The 27,997-nt window shown below is 39.7% G+C and overlaps 3 protein-coding genes across 4 annotated transcripts; all 3 read left to right on the top strand.

The window, feature by feature from the left end:
* The first annotated feature begins 12 nt into the window (after nt 1–12).
* eloa (elongin A) lies at nt 13–11,448 on the top strand. 2 transcript variants are annotated; one of them, XM_014996348.2, is made up of 12 exons: nt 13–218; nt 2,413–2,469; nt 2,636–2,748; nt 3,161–3,624; nt 4,880–5,193; nt 5,893–6,001; nt 7,446–7,598; nt 7,690–7,787; nt 8,424–8,604; nt 8,686–8,815; nt 9,095–9,253; nt 9,339–11,448. In XM_014996348.2, exons 1-12 carry the CDS (start codon nt 15–17, stop codon nt 9,469–9,471), a joined length of 2,115 nt encoding a protein of 704 aa, XP_014851834.2. In that variant the 5' UTR covers nt 13–14; the 3' UTR covers nt 9,472–11,448. The 2 variants fall into 2 exon arrangements, with proteins under 2 accessions (XP_014851834.2, XP_014851839.2); XM_014996353.2 differs by having other exon boundaries at nt 15–218; nt 9,095–9,249.
* An 812-nt stretch (nt 11,449–12,260) lies between these two features.
* pithd1 (PITH (C-terminal proteasome-interacting domain of thioredoxin-like) domain containing 1) lies at nt 12,261–15,223 on the top strand. The gene is made up of 6 exons (XM_014996411.2): nt 12,261–12,602; nt 13,164–13,207; nt 13,444–13,521; nt 13,599–13,703; nt 13,965–14,073; nt 14,652–15,223. Exons 1-6 carry the CDS (start codon nt 12,405–12,407, stop codon nt 14,751–14,753), a joined length of 636 nt encoding a protein of 211 aa, XP_014851897.1. The 5' UTR covers nt 12,261–12,404; the 3' UTR covers nt 14,754–15,223.
* Nucleotides 15,224–15,998: 775 nt separating this feature from the next.
* lypla2 (lysophospholipase 2) lies at nt 15,999–27,182 on the top strand. The gene is made up of 10 exons (XM_014996391.2): nt 15,999–16,100; nt 20,098–20,190; nt 21,165–21,196; nt 22,188–22,253; nt 22,322–22,369; nt 22,528–22,598; nt 23,444–23,517; nt 23,609–23,710; nt 23,803–23,973; nt 24,773–27,182. Exons 2-10 carry the CDS (start codon nt 20,113–20,115, stop codon nt 24,821–24,823), a joined length of 693 nt encoding a protein of 230 aa, XP_014851877.1. The 5' UTR covers nt 15,999–16,100; nt 20,098–20,112; the 3' UTR covers nt 24,824–27,182.
* Nucleotides 27,183–27,997: the final 815 nt, after the last annotated feature.

Raw genomic sequence — 27,997 nt, 5'->3', positions numbered from 1 at the left:
TTTCTTTCTATTGGATGTTTTGTGGCAGCGTGTTGAAGCAGCGGAACTCCTCCCCGGCCGTGTCGCTCTGCTCAGCCCGGATCCTGAAACAGTTTCCGGGGGACAGGGTACCAGCAGCAACAGCAGCAGAACCACCAGCAGCAGCCATGGCGGATCAGCTGCTGGAAACAGTGGAGCGACTTCAGTCCCGGATACAGGACAACCCGGAGCCCCGAAAGGTAAACCACTCACCCGGTCCGAGAGAACCGGGCGCCATGTTTCTGAACCACCGAGTCCCGAGAACCGTCTTAAACCGAGAAAAGTCACAGACGTTCGGACACGGCAGCTTAGCGAGAGTCGTAACCGTTTTCTTAAATGATGCGTTCACGGACTGCAGCCTGGCTCCGGCTTTAGGATTCCTTTAAATGAAATTTGACAGTTGTGGTTTACAGTTGTGTTTATAGTTGTAAAAAGTATCACATAGGTATATGTAATTGTTTTTATTACATGTTTTAATCACAAATTGTTCCTTTTTGGGGAAATTATAGAATATTCTAGATCATTTATGAAAAAACTGAAGGCTACTACTGTGAGGCATTTAAATGCAGCGGAATATTAGGAATATTTTAAAGATTACTCTGATTTTTCATGAAGAGCAAATTTCAGACAAGTTGACAACAGAACAGGAGAGATTTAAACAATTTATTTCTGTATTTGTCTCAGTAAATACTAGTATCTATAGGTAGATGCATGGTAATGGCTGTGTTCTGGTTTCACAGGGGTGTTAAATGGAGGGTTGGGGGTTTAACAGGTGAATCATGTGACCAAAACAGGGATGTAAGCAACTCCTGAGTGACAACGCCCAAAGAAATCCTGCATTTAAGTGAGAGGGGTCATGGTTTGTCCGAATGAGGCAGGAAATCTTCACTGATCAGTCAGAACTGATGTTTTTCCACATGAAACCTGAAGCATTTGTAAGGATTAATGATTGTTTCAGCTTCATCAATCCAAGCTGTTTATGCTCCTCTTTTACTTTATAATTTAAAACAATTTAATCATTTTTAATCAGGTCAAGGTACAGACAGATTAGATTTGAAAACAATCAAACTACAATAAAATCCACCACATTTAGCATTCTTTGAATAATAAGTTAATTAAATGTCTTATTTTCCTTCATTAAATTTATTTTATTTATATTATTTGAACTATAGATTAGGAAAACAGTTTTAATCATTTTTTTACTTAAACCATCCAAAATCAGGTGTGAATATCTTGATTTTGTAATATGCATTAATTATTGTGTTTTAATTTTCAAATTAACATGTCATTTTTATTGTCAAATACCAAAATAGTTGTTAAAACTTGAATTATTATTATTATTATTTTTCAATATTAGAATTTAGCGAGCTTATTGTGTATTTCTTACACGTCAATACGAAATCTACCGTCAATAGCGTCAAGATTTCCGACATTCTGTGAATGCATCGCAGAAACGTCACTATATTTACTGAGCTTCTACTTGTTCATACTGGGCCATTTAACTGCAGTTTTCACCCAAACGGAACCGTGTCAGCCTGGTTCGGTGGCTGGTAGCTTCGCTGCGAGACACTGATGAAAAACTAACTGATCAAAATCAAACGGAACCGGTCCAATACCGGGACGCTCCAGTTAGAGCAGCTGCTAGCCGCTTAGCTAGCCGCCGTCAGTCCGGTCAGAGGAGTCAGAGGAGTCCGAGCTCCGGCTGAAGGCCTGAATGTTTCCCCCTACCCTGGTTCCCTGGAGCCGGGCCACAGCTACATGTTAAACACCGCATTCTGCGGGAGGAAGACCGAGAACCGCAGAGCTAAGCTGAACCTGACTGAGCTCCTCTTTGTTAAAACAAAGGCGGCAGAGATGCGTTCAGGGACCAGAAGAGGCGTTTAAGGACCTGAATAATCAATAAACCCAGATAATTTCACACAGTTTAACTGAATTTATTACTTACAGTTAAAAACACAATAATAATTGTATTACTATGTTTGTTCCCATTCATCCAACACAAACCGAACATATTTGAGTTTTTGGTATCATCGCGTTCATTCCATGACTTAATTCCCTTACATTCCTACATTTTTAGCTCAGATATGTTCCAGAAAATGTTTTCTAATCTCTAATTCAATCATTTCTTATCCCAACACTTAAATTTGCTCTGGGATTGAAGACACAGAGTTTTGGGAAGGCTCAGGCGTCATTTTGTCCCGTACATCTTAAGGTGCCCAACATTACGGAGACATTACTGTTGACCCATTTCTCAGGTTTCTATGGTTTTAAATAAAAAGTTAACTAATTAAAAGTTTCTGTCAGGAAGTAAATTCAAAGCAAGTACGACTAGCAGTCAGTTTATTCGTCTGATCCTCCTGATTAGATCAGATCTTTAAACTGTTTGTTTTCCAGTTACTGAAGACTCTCAAGAGACTGGGAGAAGTGCAGATGACTGTGGACATACTGGTGGTAAGTTCTGCTCTCTGTGGAGGATTATTCAGGGAAAACGTGTTCACCTGCAGGGTTGGAATAGGTTTCCAGTCTATAAAACGACTTCCAGCTACTAACGGAAACATGTAGCGCCAGCGTAGCGCCGTGTTTTCCTGCTAATCTCCATATTTCTGTCGTCCCACAGAGAACTGGAGTGGGCAAAACTGTGAACTCCTTCAGGAAACATGACGACGTAGGAGAGCTGGCGAAAAGCCTGGTAGCCAAGTGGAAGAAGCTGGTTCCTCAGACGGCAGACAGGTAGCATCTGCACACGTGTGCCTAAACGCGCAAACAGCATGACATCATTAGTTGTCAGGTCTCCTGATTTCTGTGTTTGGTGAAAGGAAAAGTTGATTCAGGGACTGACTGAGGTTCTTATCATGTGTAAAATCTACAATGCACGTCTTTATTTACGCTGATTATGAGCATCCAGAGAGGACCTGAGGGTGCACTTACTTTCTCATGTCAGGTTAATATGAAAGATGGTGGTGATGCGTTCAAGGTTCATTTCCTCTGTTTTCCTACATATATATATAATTATTCAATAAAAATATTGAGAATAAATATAATTATAAGGAATTATTTAGATGTTTATTAAATAATAATAATATCAATAATAATGATAATGATGATGCATTTATGGTTCGTTTTTTCTGTGGTTTTCCTTCAGACCTAACAGTCACCCCAAACCAGCTCCCCAGTCCCACCACAGGTCCTACAGAGAGCCGTCCCCTGAGGAAGAGCGCTCCTACGTGGAGGAAGAGGAGGAGGAGGAAGAGGAGATGGTGTACCAGTCAAACTACTCCCCTTCTCCCCCTCAGCAGCAGCAGTACAGCCCCCCGCAGCGAGGCGGCTACGAGTCAGAGGAATACGAGCCGGAGCCGAGCCCTCCTCCTCTTCCTCCTCCTCCTCTTCCTCCTGCCCGTAAAGAGATCCGCCACAGCAAACCGAGCAAGAACCATCACCACAGAGACGAAGAGCGGTGGCAGGCGGGCAGCGACCGAGGAGGAGGGAAGAAACGGAGCGCCGACCGGGAGAGGACCAACAGTCCGCCGCCGGCACAGAAGAAGCACAGCAGGAAGTCGACGCCGCACGACACCAAGAAGGAGGAGAAGAAGAAAGGAGGAGAGGACGGTGAGTCTGGGCCGGTTCCGACCCGACACGCTTAACCTGACAGAGATGATTATCCAGGCGAACACTTGGTGTCAGAGAACTTCCTGTTCCAGATGATCAACAGGTTTGCTGACAGGAAGTCCTGAACCGTTTCCTGAGAACTGCTGACTCATCAGTTCTCTGAGCCGTCGCCGCGGTGACGGTGACAGATAAACCGGCAACGCTTATGTTTCACTATCATTGTGATTAATAACACCTCACTGTGGAAAACTATTTATTTATTCATTCATTTATCTATTTAGTTTTAATCATTTTGTACCAAAATATGAAAATTATTAGACATATTGAGTTAATTAGTTTTATTAAATAACAATAATTATAATTTTTGTTATTATTATTATGCTCTTATAATAATGAAATATATTTATTAACAATAACAATATTTAGTGCCAAAGCTGCCTAAAACAAGATGAAAATATGACTAATTATACGTCTACATTTTTAATTTGAATATTTAAATGATTATTTTCATTATTTTTGTTCCAGTTGTCGTTATAGTCTTGAATTTATTGAGCCACATTCTTATGTCATTATTGTGGGCTTTCACAGGTTTGTGGCACTAATATTTTATACCCATGTATAATATTATATATATTTTAAATGTGTGTGATTTATTGAGATTCACTAATGTTTATTTCTATTTACTGATTTAACTGAAAGATAAAATATAACACAATAATTACACTATTATAATCATTATAATATATGTTGCAGTTATGCACTTTAGTTCACAATCAAATTATAATTTTATTTATTTAAAATTTTGGCCCTGAAGGTAGCAGCTTAGTTAGGAAGGACAAAAGTACAAAATGAAAAGTAATTTGGAAATAATTTAACTTGTAAAGTACAGAAATTTCAAATATATATTTAAACAATGATCAAACAAATTTAATCACTTTTAAGTAAAGGAAAAATAAAAATAAATTCCTTATTATTTTGAATATCTGTTCAGGTTTTACCTGAAAGAGATGATTCTTTTCTGTTAAATAATTATCGAAAGCAGATGAAACCAGGTGCAGTTCTGCTCTGAACCACTAGATGTCGCTAAGCAGCGTTAAAGTTCCCTGAAGCCATTGCGTCCCGCCATCTCGGCTCAGTTTATTCATGTGATTTTTGACTTAAATTGAAAACTTAAACTGCGTTGCTTCCATTTTGTCTCGTTATTTAATCTGCTTTCTGAAACTGCTGGTTGTTGTTGACGTTTTTCCGTCACCAGCTCGACCCCGACCACCGAAGGACTCCCCTTCCAAGGAAGACGACGATGACTTCGAGGCGCACACCATGTCCTTCGAGTCGTTCCTCACGTACGACGCGCCGACTCCTGTCAAGAAGAAGAAGAAGCAGCAACCGTCGTCCTCTTCTCACAGCAAACCATCTCAGTCCTCCGGTTCGTCGTCGCGTCAGAACAGAACGACGGCCTCCTCTTCCTCCTCTTCCTCTAAAGCGAATAAAGCGAACGGATCTCAGAGCTACAAGAGGAGTCACTCCGACTCCAGGTCTTCAGAACCCAAACCAGAGAAACGCAAACGGGTGAGAAATCTTCATATCATGTGTCAGATGAAAGCTTCAGTTTAATGTCTATATACACAACACTAAAGTCATAATATTACAAAAACACTGTCGTAAGTCAAAAGAATTGAAATAATACAAGAAAAAGTCATAATGTTACCAATTTAAAGTTGTAATTACACCAGAATGAAGTGGTAATATCAGGAGAAAAAAGTAGTAGTGTTATGAGAACTCAACATGAAAAATAATAAAAAAATCAATGAGAAATGTTGAATGTTGAAGTTTTACTTTGGACTTAATACTTAATAAAAATACTTTTGACATATCAGCATCAAATTATTATCTGTACCAGGACTTTGAAACAAACATGCAAATTTCCAGAGAAAAAAAACAATTGAACTGAGCTGGAAATGTCAGATCCTAATAAATTATTTTTTCCTATTAATTTTTTTTTCTGGTAAAATTACGACTGTGTTTTCATAATTAAACAAAACTCCTAGAAGCCTGGCCCGAATACTCCATCGTACAAATCACACAAGAGATGATTGAAATAAAAGCCACTTTTTGAAAATATTTCTGTAATTTCTTTTTTAAAAAGGAAAGAGAGCAAAACAAGATAGATTAATAATGGAAACCGAATCTAGTATGAAAAAAACATAGATTGTATTTTTAAGCCATATAATTGAACCTTTTTTTTAAGTTCTCACTTTTCCCGTTCAGGTTGTGGAGGCTCTTCCGACGCTCCCAGACATCCCACTCCCAGCGATCCAGCCCAACTACAGACCTCTGCCCTCCATCGACACGCCGCTGTCCCCTCAGCGGCGCAAAGGTGAGATCTGTAACCTTACTGTGAAAAAAGGCAAAAAAATATCATTTTAAACAGCAAAAATGGAAATATTTCTGGAAAACTACTCCAGAAATATAAAAAAATGACATTTTAAGTAGAAGAAACTTCAATTAGAAGCACAGTTATTCGGTAAAATCCAACATTTGCTAAGAATAATAAGAAAAATATATGTAGAAGTATCAGTCAATACAGAAAATTAAATAACTTAATAAAATTAAAAATGAATCAGTCAAAATGAAACATATTTTCACTCTAAGACACATTTTTTGTCATTTTGATGTGTTCGTAAGTAAAGTTTATTTATAAAGCGCTTTTCACAGACATGAAATCACAAAGTGCTGTACAATAAAAATCAACCTTAAAAACCCTACAAAACTTTATAAACTTTGATTTTCACAGCTATTAGATGTAATAATGTTTTATACAGGTTGTATGGGTTCTTGAAATCCTTGAAAATGCTTCAGTTTCAGTTCAGTGTTTTCAAGGTTTGGAAAGTGCTTGATTTCTGTCTAAAGTCCTTGAAAATATTTGATATTCAAACTTCACAGTTTTGTAATAAGTACAACATGACACTTGATTCAAAGACTAAAATTGTTACTTAGATTGGAAATCAAATATTTTTATAAAAGACAGACATATTTAAATCAGGCTAAACTTGTTTTAGTTCAGTTAGAATTATTAAAATTATCTTTATTTGCCAACTGACAGGAAACATAGCGAGAAACTTTTTGTTTTTAAATTATTTTTACATTTCTTTTACTCTTTTGTATTTTGTGTTTAAGCATTTCATTTGAGCTGGAAGGTCATTTAACTGAACATGACTTGTTTGGATTAGTTCAGTGTAATAATGGATATATTTCCAGTGGATCGGTGACTTATTGATCTGTGTGTTTGAAATAAAGGTTGGCGTGTATTTTACATGTTAAACAGTGTTGTTGAAATTGGAGGATTTTTTTTGTTAATTTTTTGTTTTGTTCTTGGACCTGTCAGGAATATGGGGTGTATGTGGGAGAAACTTAAAAAAAGTTATATTTTAGTTTACTTTACACCTGCTGCAGAATGTAAAATACAATAAATACTAATAATAGTAACACATTTTGTCATGTAATAGTGAACTGAAGCAGTTTTTTTAGTTTATGTGTATTGTTTTTATCTACAAAACGTTTGTGCTGGAAAAGTTGAAAACTTACCTTGAAAGGCTTGTATTTTACTGGGGGAGTGTTTGAACGCTGCTTGCAGCAGCTGCAGATTTTTTTCTGCATTCAGCCTCTTTCTGTTCTGATTCCATCAGTTTGGATGTTTGTAATGATTTAATGTTGCAGCCGAACCTCCTGAAGGTTTCCTCATGTTGAAACTCCTGCAGTAGTTTCGGGTTTCTCTCGCTCAGGCTTTGATTCAGGTCCGATTTCACTGCTTTCACTTCCAGTTCCCGTGTGCAACGATGAGGAGGACGCAGGCTTCACCGGGAAGCGCTTCAACTCCAAGATGGTGGTCTACTCAGGGTCGAAGACGTCCTACCTGCCCAGGATGATGACCCTGTATGAGCAGTGCATCCGGGTTCTGCAGAACAACATCGACTGTGAGTTCTGCCTCCGCCATTCTGAACCAGAGGCTGCTGCAGGTTTTTATTTAGTTTTTCTGAGGACATAACTTCCTAACTCTCCTCCCAGCCATCGCCGAAGTGGGCGGAGTCCCCTTCGAGATCCTGGAGCCGGTTCTGGAGAGGTGCACTCCTGAGCAGCTGTACCGGATCGAGCAGAGCAACCAGGTTAGTCCGAAAAGGTGAAATATGATGCTTCCTTGAGCAGTTCAGGACAGGTCTCTGGGTGATCAAATATTTTGTTTGCACAAAATCCTAATAATAAGACTCTAGTTTGGTGAGTTCTACGTATTTTGAGCTGTTTTAGGGCCTTTGTCAATCCTAATAAGCTGCTGCTGGCAAAAATGGCTGCAAACAGATAAGCAAACAGATAAGCAATTATGCAACCATACATCTTTGAAAAGCGTTAGTAGAGTCTCCTGCACAACAAACCAGAATGCAGCAAGTGCTTTCTGCATTCTTGACTTACCATTTGTTGTTGATGGTAAGTCAACAACAAAACAGTTGTTTTTTTTCCATCAGCCGTTGTACATTGAAAATAGAGCTAAAACCAACTGACCACAAGTGCTGGGGCTCAGCTTTGGTTGCTAGGTGATGGGCGGAACTCTACTGGGGTTGCTAGGTAACTGGGAGTGCCTGCTCATTTGGGACATTACATTTCGGAGGTTTTTGAAATACTCATTCTCCAGACACCAAAAAACTTTTAGTTATTACCAAAAATGACTCCTTTAAAGCTTAAAGTTTCTGCGTTGCTCTGCCTCCTGAGGAGCTGAGGCTGAGAGTTTTTCCTCTCTCCTCGCTTAGTGTTTCACTGAGGACTCAGACGAGCTCTGGATGCGTCACTGCCGGCGGGACTTCAAGCGCGAGTCTCCCCAGGAGTTCGAGTCGTGGAGGGAGATGTACCTGCGGCTCCACGACGAGCGCGAGGAGCGGCTCAGGTTGCTCACCCAGAACATCAGCTCTGCCCACGCCAACAAACCCAAAGGTAGGTGGGGCTTCACCCGAGTCGCTCTGTGATGTCTGAGCTCCCAATGGGAACTGAGATCCTGATCGGTGTGTCCTCCAGGACGGCAGGTTAAGATGGCGTTCGTGAACTCGGTGGCCAAGCCGCCGCGGGACGTCCGCCGCCGCCAGGAGAAGTTTGGAACCTCCAGCGGTTCGTCATCTGCTTCCACCGCAGCTGCTTCCCCCATCAAGTGAGACTCCAATGACCAGGCGTCAGATTTATCACTTTACATTGATAGCTAACAGATTTTCTGACAGATTTGAGTATTTTCCTCTTGTCAAGTTGATCTGTTAGCCAGAGGAAGTTCTAATTTGAATGGCCACCAGGGGGAGCCTTTTCTCCGAGGTCCTATTAGTCCTGTCACAATAATAAATACTGCTGGATGATAAATTGTCCCCCATTGAGAGCAAATGCAACGGTTTTTTTTCTACTGCAGCTCAGTTAAGTCTCTTTTCTTTGTCTCTTTCAGAATAAGACCAGCATCCTCTGACTTTGCTGGTGACTCCAGCCGCTCCACTTCTTCACATTTCAGCTCTCCAGCCGGTTCGTCTCGCTCTTCAGCGCCACCTGGAGGAGGAGGAGGAGGAACTGTTCATCCCGGCCGGGAAAAGCCACAAGTCAAAAGTGAGTTTGTTCTGACTTTAATCGGGTGTATTGATGTTTATGTGTGGTTATGTTTGGGTTTAACTCTCCTAAACTTGTTTCTGTTGCAGAAATCGCCCCCATGATGGCGAAAACCATCAAAGCGTTCAAGAACCGATTCTCCCGCCGGTAGTCTGCCAGAATCCGAAGGAAGGTTTTAATTTCATTTTAGCTGCTTTTTTCCTCCAGACACACACGGCATGAACTTCACGGTACTGCTGAGAACACGGCTTCCTTCCTGCAGCTTTTTCAGTATTTCCCTCCGGCGCCGACGGCACACAGACACAGGCGGACATCTTTAACCGCTGGATCGTTTTCACCATTTGGGGACTGTAGATGTTAGATGATTCTGCTTTTCTGAGCTGAGCACAAAAACTAGAAACAAACGTGGAATCAGAGAACGCATCGGTTTGTAGATGTGAACAGAATCAGCATCGGCTGCAAGCAGCTCTTTGGGTTCGATCTGGGTGACTTTCAGAAAATCATGCTTCACTGCAGAAAAATCATGATTTACGCAAATTAATACTGAGAAATATGATTTCATTTATTTTATCCCAACTCCCTATTTGAATTAATTGTGGTTCTGATCTCTGTCTGGACCAGCTGGTGGAACCAAAATGATGTCCTGTTGGTAGATGGTATTAATAGGATGAGGTTGTGGAGAACAGGAGTCCAGTCGTCTCTGGAACCAAACGTCCTGCGGCGGTCCGCTCCGTCTCATATCTGGAATCATCTTTTTTAAAAAGGACAAACTGGAATGATGAGATGCTTAAAGAGCAAAATGACCCGTTTTAAGGGTTTTTTAATCTTAAACTTCAATTTCAGCCTTTTTTAAAATCTTATTTGAAATCATAATTTGAAGACAGATGATCTGGTAAAGAGCTCTGTTACCAGCAGCCTGTCAGGATTTATCTCATATTTCATTCATTAGTAAAAATGCTTTAGGAAAACTGTCTGGTTCCCAGAGAGCTGTTTGCTGAAATAGTTTTTATCTGCTGCTTGGTCCAACTCTTCTTCTGTGGTTTCCTCTTGCCATCTGAGGATTTTAGCCACTTCATGATTTTCCCAGAGATGAAGAGCAAGAACCGGATCATAAAGGGTCTTAGAAAAACTTATGTTTAAAGGAGTAGAAGAAAGTCTGGTTTCCTTGGAGGATTGGCTCATTAAAGAAAACCAGTTTCCTGTTTGGAAGCAGCTGAACTTTCCAGCATTGATTGCACAAAACCTTGATTTAAAAATCAGCCTTATGAAGGTTGCAGCTGTCTGACTCACCTGGACCTGACTCACCTTAGGAAAACACACCTGCAGACAGGAAATCCTTCAGGTTCTTTATTTTCCTGGCTCTCTGCTGCTCACTCATCAGCAGGATTTTTATGTTTTTAAGTATTTTAACAGACAGGAGAGAAACACTGAGCATCTTCAGATGAACGTGGCTGTCCTCTGGCTCTAGATCCTGAATCTACCAGAATAATACTGTGAATTCAAACATCATTATAAATATATGAGTTACAGCAAACCTCTGGCCACACAGAAACATCTGTCATGTTGCGTACAGAAGAGAAAGATGAATTTTAAAAGTGTCAGGCTGGCAGTTTCCATCTGTTTCCAGTCTTTGTGCTAAGCTTAGCTAACAAACGGCAATTGGATCAGACACCTGCTTTGTCTCTTCAAAGAAAACAAGTTGAACTTTTTCTTTTTAAGGTACTTTTGATTAAATGAGCTCTCGTTTCTTTTCCTTTCTGACCAAATGACACTAAACCTACCCGCTGGTCGCTTCCTGGCCGCCGGAGGAGCCGTTGTTAGGAAACCGAGCCGTTCAGATGTGATCCTGTAATTCCTGGTGATGTTTCAGTGTGTGTATAGGGAGGAGGGCTGAACTGTAAGCAGAAACACACACCTGCTGTCTTATTTTTACCTCTGCTGTGGCTTCAGGTTCTGTTCTCCTCCTGCTGGAAGTCTGTTTCTGTCTGCTTCACTGTGACAAACTGTTTCTAATGAGGGAAGTTCATAGGATGTCTGCGGCTTCAACCCTCCATCACCATGAGATGTATTTATTTTCAGAAATGGGACCTGGTACCCTCCCTGCAACACGGGCTCCAGTAGATGGAAAACTGTAATTTTATTAGATTTTAATAAATGTTATGTGGTCATTTTTATTAAAATTGACTTTGCCCTGACAAACTCTCTGTGTGGGACTTCTTTTGAATGAAAATGTCTGATTGTAGAAATATGTGGGATATGGATATTAATAAGGAAACTTTTCAGAGATCTGTTCTGTTAGCTTTAATGATGACTGAGAATAGGGCTCCTCAGAGATTCTGCCAAAAAGTCCTAATAAAATCTTTTTTCCATTTTTATGGTCTGATTAGGGCTTCATGTAGTTCAAACCATCACTAGACTTTAGCAGGAAGAATTTAATTTCTCTGAAACTGTAGTTTGTTTTAATAAAATTAAAGTAACCAATTTTATGGATCTGATGGGATGTGATATAGAGAGGAAAAGCGTAGAAATTTGTTTTAACTCCAATGGTTTCAGAAATAACTACAGAGATATATTTCACGCTCTACCTTTTGCATTCGGATATTTAGCTGATCCTTTCCGCTGTTTAAGCCCATTTTCTTAGTTTTAACCTATTTATTTTTGCAACACGCTTGTAAACATTTTTACGTCAGTCGCAGCGTTTGGTGATAACCGATGGGAGCCAATCAGAGCTCAGTTTTGGCTCCTAAAAAGCTTCCGACAGTATATCGTTGACATTTCCCTGTGACCCTGTTTTTTTCTTCTAAATAAAATGTTGAGAGCTTTACAAATTAAGTTACAAAAGCCGAGTTAAGCTTTGAATAAAGCTATAGAAACATAAGAGCATTGACTCCGATTAATACTATGTTAATAGTTGTTTAAAATCTTACTTATTCCGTTAGATTACTGCAAAGAGAAAGCTGCTGCTTTTATTTTGAAGAGCTCATATCGGAACTGTTGGGTTAACCTCACCTCACTTTAAGCTAAACTTAGTTGGCTTCACGCTGCAAAACGAAACTTGCTGACCGAGTCCTCGTTTATAAAGCAGCCCGTTTTACTCGTAAAGCTTCATTATTTTGTTTGCAGGTTATCACTAATTTAGGCCACTTGAGTCCACCATGTCCGGCCACGGTCACGGCCACGGACACAGCCACAGCTGTGGGTCGGAGGGGCAGCATGAGCCAGCAGAGAGAGGCGTGGAGTTCGGGCTGTATCAACGCATCGACCTGGAGAGGCTCCAGTGCCTGAACGAGAGCAGAGACGGAGACGGACGGCTGGTGTTCAAGCCGTGGGACCAGCGGAACCTGCGAGACAAGGTACAGGGCAGAGTGGGCCTCCTCCCGGGGCAGTCAGGCTGTGACTCCGGGACAAAATATTTGACTAGTAGCACCTTTTACAGAATAAACTATGCATAACTAAGACCTGAAATAAGAGTTTGATAGAAATAAAATAATGTATTAATTTCTGGACAGGCGTGAATAGTTCCTAGTCTGGCCATTGCCTGCCTGCTCTATTCCGTTCACTTCAAATCTCATTTAAGTTTAAACTGGACTTTCTACCGTTCACTTCGATTCCTCTGGTAGTTTTTCTATCGGCCAATCAGAGAACATCCTCCTCTTTGCAGTGGAGGATGGCTGTTTACAATGCATGAAGTATACGGTAAGCTTCTTTGGTCTGAGTGTTGGGAGAATCTGAGGTCTGATTGTATCTGGTTAATGTGCCTCCATTGCGCCTCTGGAGGTTTTTGGTTGAGGAGACTCCATGGAAATACCCAGAAAAGGATTGAAGTCTGAGGATTTGAAAATGGGACTGTAAAAATCTTCACAGTGCAGAACCCAAACAAAGAAGCATTTGACCATGTTTTTGTTTTCCTTCAGTATGTGGAAAGTGATGTGGATGAAGAGCTACTGTTCAACATCCCGTAAGTCCTGCAGTCACAATCGTCATCATTATCCTGCTTTCTGTGTGCAGTTTATCCCTTTAGCATTGTTTTCTGTATTTAGTTGTAAATACTGTTCCTCAGCAAACTTGAAAAGGTTAAAGTTCTGGATATAAGCCCTTAGCGTCAGCCTGAAGTCCCGCTGGGTGTAATTTCATTCAGTGCTTCTCTTCTCGTCTGTCCGCGTCCTCGGACTGACGCCGTCTCATCTGTTTCAGTTTCACCGGCAGCGTGAAGCTGAAAGGCATCATCATCTCTGGAGAAAATGACGACTCTCATCCAGCAGAAATACGACTGTGAGTCTGTGTGTCTGTTGCTTCCCTCCGCCTCTAGGTGGCAGGATTGTGATTCTGAGTCTGATTGTTGTCTGCAGATACAAAAACATCCCTCAGATGTCGTTTGATGATACCGGCAGGGAACCGGACCAAGCCTTCAGACTCAACAGAGACCCGCTGGCTGAGCTGGAGTATCCCACAAAGTGAGGAGTCACGCTTCAGTTTTCAGACACTTTGAGCAGAAACATTAGAAATCAGAGGAGCTGCAGCCTTAAATTAAACTATTTTAGCTAAATTTAAGTTTATCATTATCAGTTAGGTCCATGTTGCCTTTAAAACAAATGTTTTAAGTTGTTTGTCTTCGTTTTGGACGAACATTTCGCTGTGAAATGTTCAGACAGGAGTTATTTTTCCTTTCTGGAAGCCATCATTTGACTTTTCCTTCTGTCGCTTGTCATTTGCAGGATTGCTCGTTTCTCCAGCGTCCATCACCTCTCCATCCACATCTCCAAAAACTTTGGGGACGAGAACACCCGGGTGTACTACATTGGCCTGAGAGGGGAATATTCAGAGGTTTGTCAGGCATAAATCTGTCTGTTCTCGTCTTCTGATCGGAGGAAGTTTAGATCGTTCCGCTGAATCTGCAGATTTAATGCATGGTGCCCAAAAATGTCGAGCTTTAAGTATTCTGGGGGCCACAGAATTCTTTGTATTTTTTTTCTTTATTGTAATTGGAAAAACTAAACTCAACATTTGAATTAAATAAGTGGATATTTTCTTTTTCTTTTTTTTCCTTTTCACCAACAAAAACAGGATGTGGCTCACTCATTTTTTATTTTACCATCCCAGGTCTAAATGTTAGTAATAGTCACTGGATGTTTGTTGTCCTTTTTTACTATTAAAATAAATTAAATTTAGAACAAAAACCTTACATTTTCTGTGGTAAGATGTTAAATTGTCTGAATCTTTTTTTGAAAGGTCTGGCATCAGTGAAATTTGCACCCTAACGTTTTCAAATGTGTATCGGCATCCACCGCCTTCTTGAATTCTGGTCAAGGGCCGCCAGAAATCATTCCGAGGGCTGCAAAAGGCCCCTGGGCCGCAATTTGGACCCCCCTGGTTTAACGTGTTTCTGCTCTGTTCTCTGTAAGGCTCACAGACATGAAGTGACCATCTGTAACTACGAGGCGGCAGCAAACCCAGCGGATCACAAAGTGGAGAGCATCATCCCACAGACCAACTTCATCTCCTGAGAACTGGAGGAAGAGAAAAAAAAGAGGAGGAGGAGGAGAAAGAAGGTTTAGCGGCGTTTGCTGAAGGTCTAAATGTCAAACAGGAAGTCCAGCGCTGTGTTTGGGCAGTGAGGAGGGGATCAAGTGGGAGTGAGCGCTGTAATCTTGGAAACTACTTCTATTGTTTCCATGGCAACATGCTCAACAGCGTTGGCAAAGATGCATGAAAGGCTTTTTTAAAAAATCTTCTGTGATGAATTGTGCTGTTAAATAAAGCGAGGAGGACAGGGTCAGTTATTTGTTAGGTGAACATCTTGGTTGCCATGACGACGGCCTGGATTCATCATTCGCTGCAACACGGGAACGTTTTCAGGTTTAAATCATGAACAGCTTTGCTTGATTCAGTGTTTCCTTACATGAAAGGCGATAAAGATCTGAAGCCTTTTTTCATCTTCTCTGATGCTTAAAAAATAAATAAGTTCCTACAGTAACGTTGACCTTTCTGTTTTGTTTTTTGTTTTTGCACCCAGAAGTGGCTGCTGCCACCTGCTGGACGTTTATACTGAGTTTATGTCTTCAGTAAATGTGGCAGGTCGGTGTAACTGGCAAAAATGTGAAGATCCACAATGTGAAGCTCTTATAGATCTACAAGCACTAGATCTACTGCAAAACGGGCATACGAAAATAAAATAATTCTGTTATATTTCAGTTCAAGAAATGTTTTATTTTAGACCACAAAAAAAACATTTCTTCCCTTTTTGTAGTCAAAAACAAGTGAACTAAAAATGTAGATTTTTTTTTTCTCTTCGTTTGGGGACAAAGAGAAAAAAAAACTTTGCTCCGTGGCGTCACTGTTGAGAATCCCCCCCATTAAAATATATCAAAAATACAGTTTGCTGGATTTGTATATTTTTTTCGTTGTTTCTGCTCATCTGTCTATGTTGTGAAAAAATACAATTTTTTTATTATGCAACAAAATTAAATATTTTAGTTACTGTCAAATAAAAACACAAATTACCAATATGTACACCGAGCCAGACAGTTAATCTGGGTTATTTATTTATTTATTTATTTGATCGGTTTTGTGGTTAAAAAATTAAGAGAAAAAATATTTATATATATTTAGTTTTTCTTTATTGGTTTCTTATAAAGACAAATTACCCAAATATACACTGAACCGGACCGTTTCTTCTGGATTGTTTCAATTTATTTATTTAAATCGATTTTTAGTAAAAAGTACAGCATTAAAACCCTAAAACGTGAAGGTGGGCTGTGGTTTGTGTGTGACGTCACTTGCTGGCCCCGCCTCCTCTTACAGTGCGCAGAGTACCGGAAGTTCCGCCCCGTCGTGAACTGGGACAGCAAGCGGTGAGTGTGTGAATCTGAGCGGGCTAGCGGGCCGCGGATGTGTTTTTAAACGCTTTATTCTGGTTCGAAACGAAGCTTACGAGATATTTCATTTAAGGGATATTCTGGGCTGCTGGTCAAAAAAGAGGTCAAAAATTAAATATGGTTCCGGTCCTGGGCACGGAGGGGGGGATGGAAGAAGGCACCGGCAGAGGACAATACACTCGATATTGTGTGTGTGTATGTGTGTGGCGGATCTTCCTCCTGCTAACCCGGTTTAGCAATGTGTGTGTGCGGCAGATAAAGCGGGATTAAAGCCCGCAGTGGGGCTGGGAGTCGCTCCGAGTGGATTTTTGGGGCAGTTGGGGCTTTGTGTTCCACCTCCAACGAGAATTAAAGCCGAACTGCGGCCATTCATTGTTTCTGCTCCCCATCGACCGCCGTTTCCTCCTTCGATGCTAACTCATTCAAATCAGATGAAAATCACTTTTAACTCGCTAATGGTGAGGCCAGGGGCCCCAGCAGCTGCTGGAGGAGCCGCAGGGGCCCCCCGACCCGTAGCAGCAGCTGGATGGGGGAAACCTGTCGCTATGTGCCGCATATCGATGATCCTGCTGCTGATCTGGGATCAGTGTTTGACTGCAGCACCTCTGCTGTGTTTTTCTGTTCAGTGTAATTGAAGTCACGCAGGACGGAAAGACCTCGTGGTTTTCTGATCTCTGCTGCGTTTATTGGATTAAATCAGACCAGTGAAAATAATTAACACATTTAGAAGATAAAGTAAAACCAATAAAAACAATATTGAATGAGCGTCTTCTGCGTAATTCTACATCATTTCCTGTTGTGTTTTAGATTCAGTTCTCCAGAATGGTTTTCTTCTTAATTTGGCTCATTTTCCTCCATTTAGATGAATATTTTCCATATTTTTGCACTTTTACTTAAATAAACTACTTCACTACCAGCTTCCTGGTGCCTGTTGGAAATGGTCTCTGGTCGATAAGCGGCTGACTGAAGGCTTCTTTCTCTCTTGTTAACCCAGAAATAAACACAACAGTCTGTTTTTATCTGGTTGTTCTGCATGATGCTATAGTTTCACTCAGTGTTACTGTTCAGTCTGGAAAACTGTGAATTTTTGATATTAACTATTTTTATGTGATAACAGAAAATAAGAGAATGGAAATTATTTGTGTTTTCAAACTTTAATACTGTTCCATTAACTAAATATTATGAATATTCATTTTCTTCCATTACTTAATTATTTATGGAAGAATATCAACTTTCTTCCATGAATTATTTTCTTTCACCCTTTCTTTCACTCTTTCTTCCTGTCTATTTTTGTTGCTTTTTCTTTCTTTCATTCTTTCTTTCACTCTTTCCATCTGTCTTTTGCTCTCTTTTTGCTTTTTCCTTCTTTCTCTTTAGTTCTTTCTACCATCTTGTCTCATTTGTTTTTCTGTCTCCTTTTCTTGTCTTCTTTTCTTACTTTCTTTTTTGCATTCTTTGCTTATTTCCTTCCTTCCTTCCTTCCAGTTTTTGCTATTGTTGCCAAATAAGTCATTATTATTTAAAACTTGGTTCTTGTAGAAATATCTGCAGTAAATTTATAGTGAAGTTTAGTAATTTATATTTAAAATGATGAATATGAAAGACTGAGTAATATGAGTCTGGAAAAATCTGGAACTTTGGAGGGAGAAATTGCGTAGAAAAACCGTTTAGACTCGGATGAAAACATGAAAAACATCTGTCTAGTTTATGAATCAATCCACGTATTATTTGTAGTTGTCTCTGGGATTCATATGAAATATAGATATTTAAAACAGATTTTCCTTCCAATGAGAGGACGATAAAAACATGTCAGCTGAAACATGAAGCACTTTGTGGAGCAAACAGAAAGTCCATCAGATCCGGTCGGTTTGAGATTCTGAATCCCAGCAGATGCTGAAGCTATTTTTACCCAGCATCCTCCTCCAGAAGCTCAGAGCGATCCGATGTTTCTTAGAGAAATCCCACACAGCGACGACAGACACCATGAATCTGTTGACCAGCGCAGCTCACGCTAACAACCTCAGACTTTCAGAGCCATTTTATTCTTCCTGTGTCACTCACTTCTGCTTGTTTTTATTCAGTCTGAGTCTCAGACCAGAACGCTGCCTCTTTAGGAGGCAGAGCTGAACTTTCTGCTGTTTAAATCAGATTGGATTTGTTCACCGAAGCTTAAATGTGATGCTTTTTAATAATCTCAAACCTAAAGAACAGCTTGATTTAATATTAAGTAGGCGTAATTTACGTCAGGTGAGATTAAAATGAAATATTTTATCAAAAAGTCACACTTTTTGAATTAAATTCAGCTTAAAATATTTAAACTTTAAGTTTAAAATATTGTTAATTTTCCCACAATGGGGAAATTTAGATGTAACGGTAGCATAAAGTATGTAGGTCAACACAAAAGTTAAAAAGTGTTAAAACATATATTAAAAACTGGATTTACATTAATATACTGTAATAATTAGGCCTGTTGCAATAACAATTTTTAATAAATTGTCCCAGAAGTTATTGCAAGAAATGATGATGTTGTTTTGAGTAATATAATGGAAATGGTATAGAAATGCAAGAACTTATTCTCAAAGATCAATAAATGTTAAATTATAATGAATATTTAACACTAGAACTGGAAGACATTTTAAATATCCAAAATAAATAAAAAACAAATAAAATGAATTATGAAGTCTTTGTAAACAAAGTTGTCCTTAAAAAAGGTTAGTTGAGACCAAAACACCAGACTGAAGACTTTATTATCTAGTTAAAAAATATACATCTTGAAAATGGATATTATTGAGCTCATTCTAACCGATTTATTACTTATTGCGACAGACTTGTTGAATAGTTTTTTTAGGGTGCTGATGTAGTAAAGAATAGATTGCTTTTGTTTGACAAAAAGTAAGCTGACGGGTGATAAAAGGATTATATGTTTAGTGTCTTCTTTGTGTTTAGTATTTTTGCTGCGGCTGAAAAGATTCAAATAGATGGATGTTGTTCTTGTCAGCTAAAGTTGCTTGAGGTGTTCTCTCTACTCACCCTGTATTAAATATTGAGAATTAAAGACATTTTATCCCCAGATCAAGTGATTTGAAGCTAACTGAGAATCTGAGCCATTTGATATTTATGTCCCAACACTTCCTCTTTCTTTCTCCTTTTATTGCTCATCTATTACTCATTTATCCAGTCACATGTTTCCAATTCTGCTTCAGAGCAGCCATGGAATTCAACAGCGAAAGGTTGAACATTAAGCTTGGCGTTTGGGACATTCTTTTGTCTCCTCGTTGTCTGTTTACTGATGAGGCAGCGCGCCGTCCGACCTTCCTGTTTTCCTTCCTTCCTGTCCTCATGTCGTCCTAGAGCTTTTACCGTAAAACATCCTGATCGCTCAGACTTCCAAGCACTTCCTAACTACTGAAACCTCCTTGTTTTGTCACGTTTCAAATGCAAAAATAAACATAAATCAAATTATAATGTATTAAGTAAAAGATTTTTTTTTATATTCAGTCCCTTTTACATGATTCCTTCTAAATAAATTCAAGCTAAATAAGAAATGCAGTCCTGTAATTTGAACTTTTGTATTAATAAAGCTCTTCTGGGAAGATCTAAGAGGTTAGCTGTTTGATACATGGTGGTGGTATCATCATGCTGTGGAGATAGATTGGAGCCTATGTGCAAATTTATCCCCAGTTAGCTGGACAAAGTTCGTACATTTCTGTCATGATACAAGCCTTAAATTACATTTAGTCATTAAAATTACATTTAGTCTTTAAAAGTTTTATGACCAATCGCCTCCAGAGACACATACGGCACAAGATGGAAAGAAACATTGATTATTAATATTGGCCCAGTTTCACTTATTAGAAAACGTCAAATAGCGATCGATGCTAATGCCGATATATCCTGACGATTCCCGATGTTTCACGTAAATCCAGTGTTTGACCCGCAGGCTGCTGATCTTTGTGTCATCTCCTGATTACAGCACCCCCTACAGTGTATGTGTGGCAACAACATGTCTGTGCCGCTGCTCGCCGAGGCTGTGACGGTGTCCGGGACACAGAAGGAGACTGCGGCGGTGAGTCGATCCTAATGTTCCTGAACTCTGCTTGACTCAGCATTTTTCTGCTGGACTGGCAAGTACAGATACCAAGGAGCAGCTAGAAGCTCCGATAAATCAAATATTGACATATTTTCTCCATTGTTATTACTGAATTGGGCATCACGTGACTGTCGTTCGCCACGCATGCGCCTTGGTATTCTATGGGTCGGAAAAATGATACAATCACGTAAATAATCTGAGAAAGAGACGCAATGTTTTACTATTAATTGTCAGCACTACAACAGTTGGATAACAAGAGCCAAGAGTGTCGCATTTCACTGGTCAGTAAAAAGTTTTAATTAAAAATGTGGACAAAGTGGAAAGTAGGTCAGTCATGCTAGCTTAACTTTGACAGCCGTAACATAAACATGCTCTGCGGAATTCGGAGTGTTTCGGTTAGGCGACCCACACATCTACTCTCTTCTGACAGATAACAAGTAGATCAGGTGTTTAAACTAGTTGATTAACCACTGCTCATGTTCATTCAAACACTTATCAATAATCGCAACATAATCACCAAGCTTCAAAACTTAACAGAGTAACGGACTAGATGTTCCGTTTTGGGGGGTTTATGTTCATTTTTTGTGTTATCTCTGCTCGGTCGGCTGGCGGCGCTGTTGTCATTCAGTTGCCACGACGCGTCGGTGTGGTAAAGCCGACGCAGAGGGCGAGAGAAAAGGACTGATTCTGAATTGTTTGTACCTAGTTTTTTATGTTATTTTCCCTTTGTTGTGGTATAATTTCTATAAGTTTAATAAGCGACAAAAAGTGGACTACTCGTGATTCATGATTGTTATAAATATGGCGATATTGATGAACATGACTCCATGCATAGTAATGGCACCTGCGGCTAGAAGGCGATGTCCAATCCAGTGCTGATGGTTTTATCTGCTGGGAAGCTTAAAAGGTTACAGTTTGAAAAACCTGCAGTTTTTCTGTCTGTGCTGCAGGTGATCTTCCTTCATGGATTAGGAGACACAGGGTGAGCACTTCACATGTTTTTATAATGAATTTCCTTCCAACCAGATCATTTTAACTCCCTTCAGGTACAGAAAGGTGTGAAACCACTCGGTGGCAGCACCTTGGAGTAACACTGTTACAAATTCAAAAATAAAATATTTTTGAATTTGAATATATCTCTTTAATTTTTGATTTAATCATTTAAAGACAGACTCACTCACCAGGTCATATCTGCTTCATTAATGTTAATGCGCTGTTAACGACAGCCCACCCCCCACTGCTGAAGCTTTGCAACTCTGATCGACTTTTCAGAGAAAAATCGATATCGGCCAAATCAGAACCAGCAAGTCGGCCCGAAAATTGCAATCAGTTCTTCCCTATTTTCTGTATTAATATAATTATTGGGATCTTGTAAACCATATTTAGAGCATTTTTAAAATAATTGTAGTAAAAAAAAACAAGGTCTTTAACCAAAAATTGCAAAATATCCGATTAGTTTTTATTGTGACTGTTTAATACTTCTTTTTTTTATTATTAAAATCAGCTGGAATTTATGAATAGGAAGAAAAGCAAATTTATTTATTTGGTTTAATTCATGGAGACAAACACACAGCCGTCCCATGCCTGCATCATGGTACTTATTATATCATTTGCAGCACTTGTCCTTAATGAGTTTTACTAAAAACTTTCTAAAAACTATTAAGAAGTGGAATTGTAATAATGTAAAACAATAAAACATGATTTTGACAACATATGCAAAATCATACTGCAAAGAAATTAAAAAGATGACAATAAAAAAGAAACATTAATTAAATATTATCTAAGGTCCTTTGAGGATTATTTTCATCTCCTGACTGAGGCTTTGAGTTGATTTGTCTAAAATGTATTCAGTGTTTTCCTCAGTCAGAACTCTGTACAAATTTACAAAAGTGTAAAAATCCTTTTTCTTTTTTTATGAGCCAGATTTGTTTGTTGTTGGATTTATTTTTTATCTGCTTCCTGTTTTCCATCAGGCACGGCTGGGCCGACTCTCTGACGGGGATCCGGCTGCCTCACGTCAAGTTTATCTGCCCTCATGCGTAAGCCTGCTGCCGTTTATCTCACCTGAACTGCTGTTCTGCCCCCCTGACGCCTTTTTCCCCCACAGGCCTAAAATCCCAGTCACTCTCAACATGAGGGCCCTGATGCCCGCGTGGTGAGTAGCTCTGATGAACGCCACCGCCTCTCAGCTCAAAACTGGCTGCTTTTGTTTCCCTGGAAACCACAATAGGCTCCCATGTTGCCCTTGACAATAGCGCGATTGTGAGTATTGATCTGTTGTTGTTTTTCTTGACTCCGGTTTTGTGTGCGCAGGTTCGACCTCATGGGTCTGAGCCCCGACTCTCCAGAGGACGAAGCCGGAATCAAAAAGGCTGCAGAAAACAGTGAGTTTGAACGCAGCGTGGCGTTTGAAACAAAACAGCCACATTCACCTCTAAAACCAGCCTGAAATGGCTCGCAAAGTGGCGCTTTCTGCCACGCTTCTGATTGGTCCAGTGCAGCAGTTTAATAAGGGGAACTGTCAGCAGTGGAAAGAGGATCACCTCACCACAACACTGCAGCAATAATAATAATAATAAAAATGAAGTGTTGGGCTGAATTATCACAGAGTCCAGGGTGGTGTTGATGGATACAGTTTGTTGTGCAGAACTTGTTGAAATGAGCAGCTTTCCTTACGATGGTAAATGACAGATGGTGTTTTAGAAATGGGTCAGAAACCTTGTTTATTGATTTAAACAAAGTTTAAATCAATAATTTTATCACTTTATCCTTGAGTCAAGTATTATGTGTTTCCCAGGCACATAGTGCCTTTTCATACCACAATTAAGAAACTATGTTACCTTCAGTTTTTATATATGTATATGTCAAATATGACTTAAAAGAAATTTGACTTCCTGATTTAACTTCTTGAAATTGGGCCTCTGTCTCTCTAAAAACTCTGCCTCAGGAAGTCATACCAACATGGCTCCTCTGATTTCTCACTGAGAAGTAGCTCCTATCATGAGCTCAGCAGTTCCACCAGGTGTTTGCTAATTGCTGCTGGCTAGTCAGAAGGAGTTATGGTTAATATTATGACTTTATTTTCATATTATGACTTTATTCTTGTACAGCTTTATTCTCATATTATTTTTCTTGTATTATTACAACTTTATTCTGGTATTATTTTGACTAGTTCAAATTTGACTCCTTCATTTCTTCCGTCACTGAATGGTTTCGTTTCTGTCTCCAGTTAAGGCCATAATCGAACACGAGGCCAGAAATGGGATTCCTCCTCACCGTATAATCATCGGTGGATTCTCTCAGGTCAGATAGCGGCTCACATTGATTCTGTTTGTTCTTAAACCAGACCCGGTCGTAGTAAACGTTTTGTTGTCATTCCTCCTCCCCTCCTCAGGGTGGCGCTTTGTCCTTATACACCGCTCTGACCTGCCAGCACCAGCTGGCCGGCGTGGTGGCCCTCAGCTGCTGGCTCCCTCTTCACAGGAGTTTCCCTTCGGTACGACGTGGCTCCGGCTGGAGCCGCCCCGTCACGCTCTGCGCCGGTTCTGTTGTTCAGGCACAACCACTGTGGGTCTTCTGTTCCCACAGGCGTCAAGCGGCAACAAGAACATCCCAATCCTGCAGTGCCACGGAGAGATGGACATGATGGTGCCTGCGCAGTTCGGCGCCATGACGGCAGAGAAGCTCAAATACATAGTTAACCCTCAGATGGTCACCTTTAAAACCTACCCAGGCGTTCAGCACTCCTCCTGTCCTGAGGTACGTCTGCATCTTACTCCAGTCTGGGGACGCACCGATTTACCTCCGATACCGATATCTAAGATTTAATATCGGCTGATCCGATACAGAAGATCACATGTCTGTGTTTATTTTAAACACACACATAAATGTACTGAATTACAAATTAATTTGAGAACTCTGCAGTAGTACAGCAGTGAAATACACCAACAGCTTCACAAGCTTGGTCAAACATGGAAAAACAACTTTTTGTTCAGTCAGTTAAATTAGGAGAAAACAGTCAATGTAAGATAAATAAGTTGACAAAACATTAGATTGACTAGCTTAGTCAAATGTGAAAATAAACAACAAACCTTTTCTCAAATAGTTCAGAAAGTTCAATCAGGAATTCTAAATATAATGTAAAATAAAAAATAAAGCAGAAAGCATAGAAATAGACTGAATAGATCTTCCCTTATGGCTCAAAGTCATTGTCACTGATACCTGATCTAGAATTTTCTTCAATATCGGGGCCGATACAGATATTGATATCAGATCGGTGCATCTCTAATCCGGTCGTCATCATCACGAAGGCGACTCTTTGGTGTGATTATGAAACATAAAGCTGTATGTTAGTCAGATATTTTGAGCTTTCAGTTCTTGTTCTTATAAATCTTTGTAGACGTTTGTTTTGTGATAGTTCCACCCTGGAAAAGCGGAGAACAAAAAGAATCTGTCGTTCCTGCTGGTGATGATTGGATGGAAACGAACGTTAGAAGCTTTTACTTCTCTGAGATTATTATTTATTAACTGATTATTAATCTGCTCTGATCTCTTTTAGGAAATGTTGGCTGTAAGGGAATTTATTGAGAAGTATTTGCCCCGGATTTGACCTCGCCTCATTCCGACTGTGATGCCCTCCGAGACACTGACCTCTGACCCCTGATCTGCTCTCCTGCAGGAAACAGCCATGAGAACCCCCCACCTCCTCACACACACACACATACACACACATTTAACAGGTAATTTAATCCGCGGAGCTGAACAGCGCTCTTCATACAGTCCAACTTGTCGAGTCTCGGCGTTCGGAGGGAGAAACTCTCGCTGCACATTCCCCCTTTTTTAATTTAAATCCTCCATCTGTTGCCTCTCTTCTTTTCCTTTTTTTTTTTTTTACCTCATCTTGTTTCCTTTTATCAGCTTGTATCACTCATCGCCTCACTGCCACACTTCCTTTTGAGTTACTGGAAAACCAGCGATGAGTCTGAGTCGCATCATCCAACCTGCTGGGGGCGCTGTCAGACTGGTCGGATGTTTACAGACAGCTTCTGCTTCTCCACCTTTAGAGCATTAGTTGCAGGTTTTATAGGAAGTGAAAGGACGTAAAATCTGTTTTAACTCTTTTCAGACATGCTGACAGCCTTTATAAACAACTAAAGCTGTTTGCATTACAGAAAACAACACATTTTTATTTAAAGGATGTAAAATCAGATCAAAATCTGATGAAAACCATTTCAGGTATGAAATATGCAGCAATGTTGGTCACATTCCCACATCAAAATCTGCAGTATTCGTTCGTAGCTCCTAAATTTGTCCAACACCTGCAACGTTGTAGCATAACAACAGTAATTTATTTTGATTTTAATAACAAGAAACGCTGCAGGTTTCCTAAAAGGATTCCTAGTGGGATCCCTCTGGGGACCACAGATCAGTGAATGTGAGATCTTGGCTTCCTTTTGAGAAATAACAAAAAATAGTGATGAAGAAAGGAAAATAAATTAAAAATACTGGAAAATAATAGATAAAACAACATATTAATTCTTGTTTTTGGCACCAAACAGAACTGTCTGTTTGACCCGCCCAACAGATTATTTTGATTTTTTCATTCTGCTCATAAATAACTGCAGGAAAATGTGATTAACTGACTAATAAAGACTATATACCAGAGGTTTGATCAGCGGTCACCAAATGGGCATTACGATCAAAACAAAACCAAATTTGAGCGATCTTCTGACCTTTAATATCATTTATGAAAATACTTCTCTACAAAACAAAAGCATAAATCATAGATTATAGATTATTTGGAAGTGGTTTGTTTACAGGTTTGAAAGGATCAAAATGTTGATGTATTGGTGTGGATTAATCTGTTTGCGTATGATTTGACCTCTGACCTGTTAGCTTAGCGGCTAACCTGGCGTGAATCCTCTCATCCTGCGCTGTTCCCGTTAATCATGTCTGAAAAGGCCTTTTATAACGAAGCTCTATGTGTCCGACTCGGTGACTGGGAGAGCTGGTTTTCCACCACTGCATCCATTCCACATTCTGCAGCCTGTCCGGGTCTTTATTTAACACACACACACACACACACACACACACACACACACACACACACACACATAGAGAATCCCAGGAACTGATGCTTTTCCTATTTTTAAATGTGAGAAAATGAAGTGACTTGTGTAAAACGTAATCCAAGTGAAATAAAGCAAATGGATGACTGTTCCTGCCAGCCTGTTTTTTTCAGAGCTGTAAAACCTTCGTGTTGATTCTGTGTCAGACTTTGATTTTTCCGAAAATCACAGGAGAACGGGAACATGAGACCCGCACAGACTGCACATCACCAGTCGTTTCACTGCGCCTCCCATCATTCCCACTTATGTTGGAGCAGATGTTTTCCTCCCTCTTCATATCCATCCATGATACCAAGGAGTTCCAGAGCTCCAGACCTTTTAATCCCAGAGAAAATCCAGAAATTCTCATTTTTCCTAATGCTGTAACCTGCTAACAGAGCGACAGATTAAAGATCTCAAGTTAAACTCCAATTAAGGTTTTTAGAATTGGCCTGAAACACATTAATCTCTGTGGAGAGGAATAGCTTAGGTTTTATTTTTTTCTGTTCGGGCGGCGTCTTCTGATCTCAGACGTCAGTTTTGATTGTTCACAAGTCAATGAATGTTTCTCGTCTCCTTTAGTGTTTCCATATTTCCGTCTCAGTCTTTGATCCCGGCCGTTTTTTGGATTTCTTTGTTTGGAATCTGTTCCTGTATTTTTTATGTCGTTTCTTTTTCCCCGTTTGATTGTTTTGTTAAAGTTGTGGATCTTTTTCATCGTCATCTCATCCTCTTTTTGTCTGATGATGATGAGCATTAAGAAGACATGTTGAGGTGAGACTGATGGTCTCTCTGCTCATTTTGTTCCCTAAACAGCTTTCTGCGGAATAAACGATCCAAAAAAAATTAAATAACAGAGAATGTCTGAGTTTTTGTTTGATTTAAAATAGTTTATTCAAAAAGAAAAGTAAATAATGAAAGCTTTTCCACTCTTCCTCGAACAGTCTGATTTTAATTAAGTTGATAGTTCCAGGTTGTATTTTGGCCCATTTTCCAGCAAATGCATCCAAATGGATCATTTTATCTATATTGGAGGAAATCTTTGAATCTGCTGGATGTGTAGCTGGAAGCTAGGAAGGACAACCAGAATAAAACTTTATTCCGATTTATCGGTTATCAATATCTACCCATTATTTTCATATCGGTGCTTCCCTAATGAAAATGGTTTGCCAATGCAGTTCTACAGCGCCTCCAACAGGTGGCGTCTTTTTGCCTACTTGGCCTACGATTATAGTGTGTGGTCTCATAGACTGCAACATTTCATAATGTCCAGATATATTTAACACTTTTGCATATTACAGACACTCAACGTCTAAGATAAATGGCAACAAAATATATATTTTCAAAATGATATATTTCAGGTCTTTTGTGTTTTCTGTAGATGCTTTAACAGAAAAACAATGAAGTTTGTAAACTCTTGTAAAACTCAGCCATTTTAAGATATGTGATTTTAGTGTTGCACATGGAGAAAATGTATGCTTTACAGTCACATTAACACAGGTAAATTAAAAACGAAGTTATCGAAATGCATAGACAAATATCACTACATATTTACCAATCCTCAGTCAGTTGTGTCAGATGGGCCAAAATTGTGAAGCAATTTTCTTTTTTTTACCCACTCAACAATGAAAATGACAATAGTGCTCCAACAACTCAAAAGACATGGTGTAATACAA

This window comes from Poecilia mexicana, unplaced genomic scaffold (assembly GCF_051168715.1).
Source record: "Poecilia mexicana isolate PSO_F unplaced genomic scaffold, ASM5116871v1 scaffold_11, whole genome shotgun sequence".
NCBI lineage: Eukaryota > Metazoa > Chordata > Actinopteri > Cyprinodontiformes > Poeciliidae > Poecilia > Poecilia mexicana.
Note: the sequence above shows the minus strand (reverse complement) of the source record. Positions and strands in the feature narration are given on the sequence as shown.

What these genes read in the sequence shown, in the direction of transcription:
- eloa (XM_014996348.2), top strand. Translation starts at nt 15, where the DNA reads ATGTTTTGTGGCAGCGTGTTGAAGCAGCGGAACTCCTCCCCGGCCGTG. An exon ending in AACCAGAGAAACGCAAACGG is followed by an intron (nt 5,194 to 5,892) that starts GTGAGAAATCTT and finishes TTTCCCGTTCAG; the next exon opens with GTTGTGGAGGCTCTTCCGAC. An exon ending in CCACGCCAACAAACCCAAAG is followed by an intron (nt 8,605 to 8,685) that starts GTAGGTGGGGCT and finishes TGTGTCCTCCAG; the next exon opens with GACGGCAGGTTAAGATGGCG.
- pithd1 (XM_014996411.2), top strand. Translation starts at nt 12,405, where the DNA reads ATGTCCGGCCACGGTCACGGCCACGGACACAGCCACAGCTGTGGGTCG. An exon ending in AGCGGAACCTGCGAGACAAG is followed by an intron (nt 12,603 to 13,163) that starts GTACAGGGCAGA and finishes GTTTTCCTTCAG; the next exon opens with TATGTGGAAAGTGATGTGGA. An exon ending in GAGCTACTGTTCAACATCCC is followed by an intron (nt 13,208 to 13,443) that starts GTAAGTCCTGCA and finishes CATCTGTTTCAG; the next exon opens with TTTCACCGGCAGCGTGAAGC.
- lypla2 (XM_014996391.2), top strand. Translation starts at nt 20,113, where the DNA reads ATGTGTGGCAACAACATGTCTGTGCCGCTGCTCGCCGAGGCTGTGACG. An exon ending in AGGGCCCTGATGCCCGCGTG is followed by an intron (nt 22,370 to 22,527) that starts GTGAGTAGCTCT and finishes TTGTGTGCGCAG; the next exon opens with GTTCGACCTCATGGGTCTGA. An exon ending in AGCACTCCTCCTGTCCTGAG is followed by an intron (nt 23,974 to 24,772) that starts GTACGTCTGCAT and finishes GATCTCTTTTAG; the next exon opens with GAAATGTTGGCTGTAAGGGA.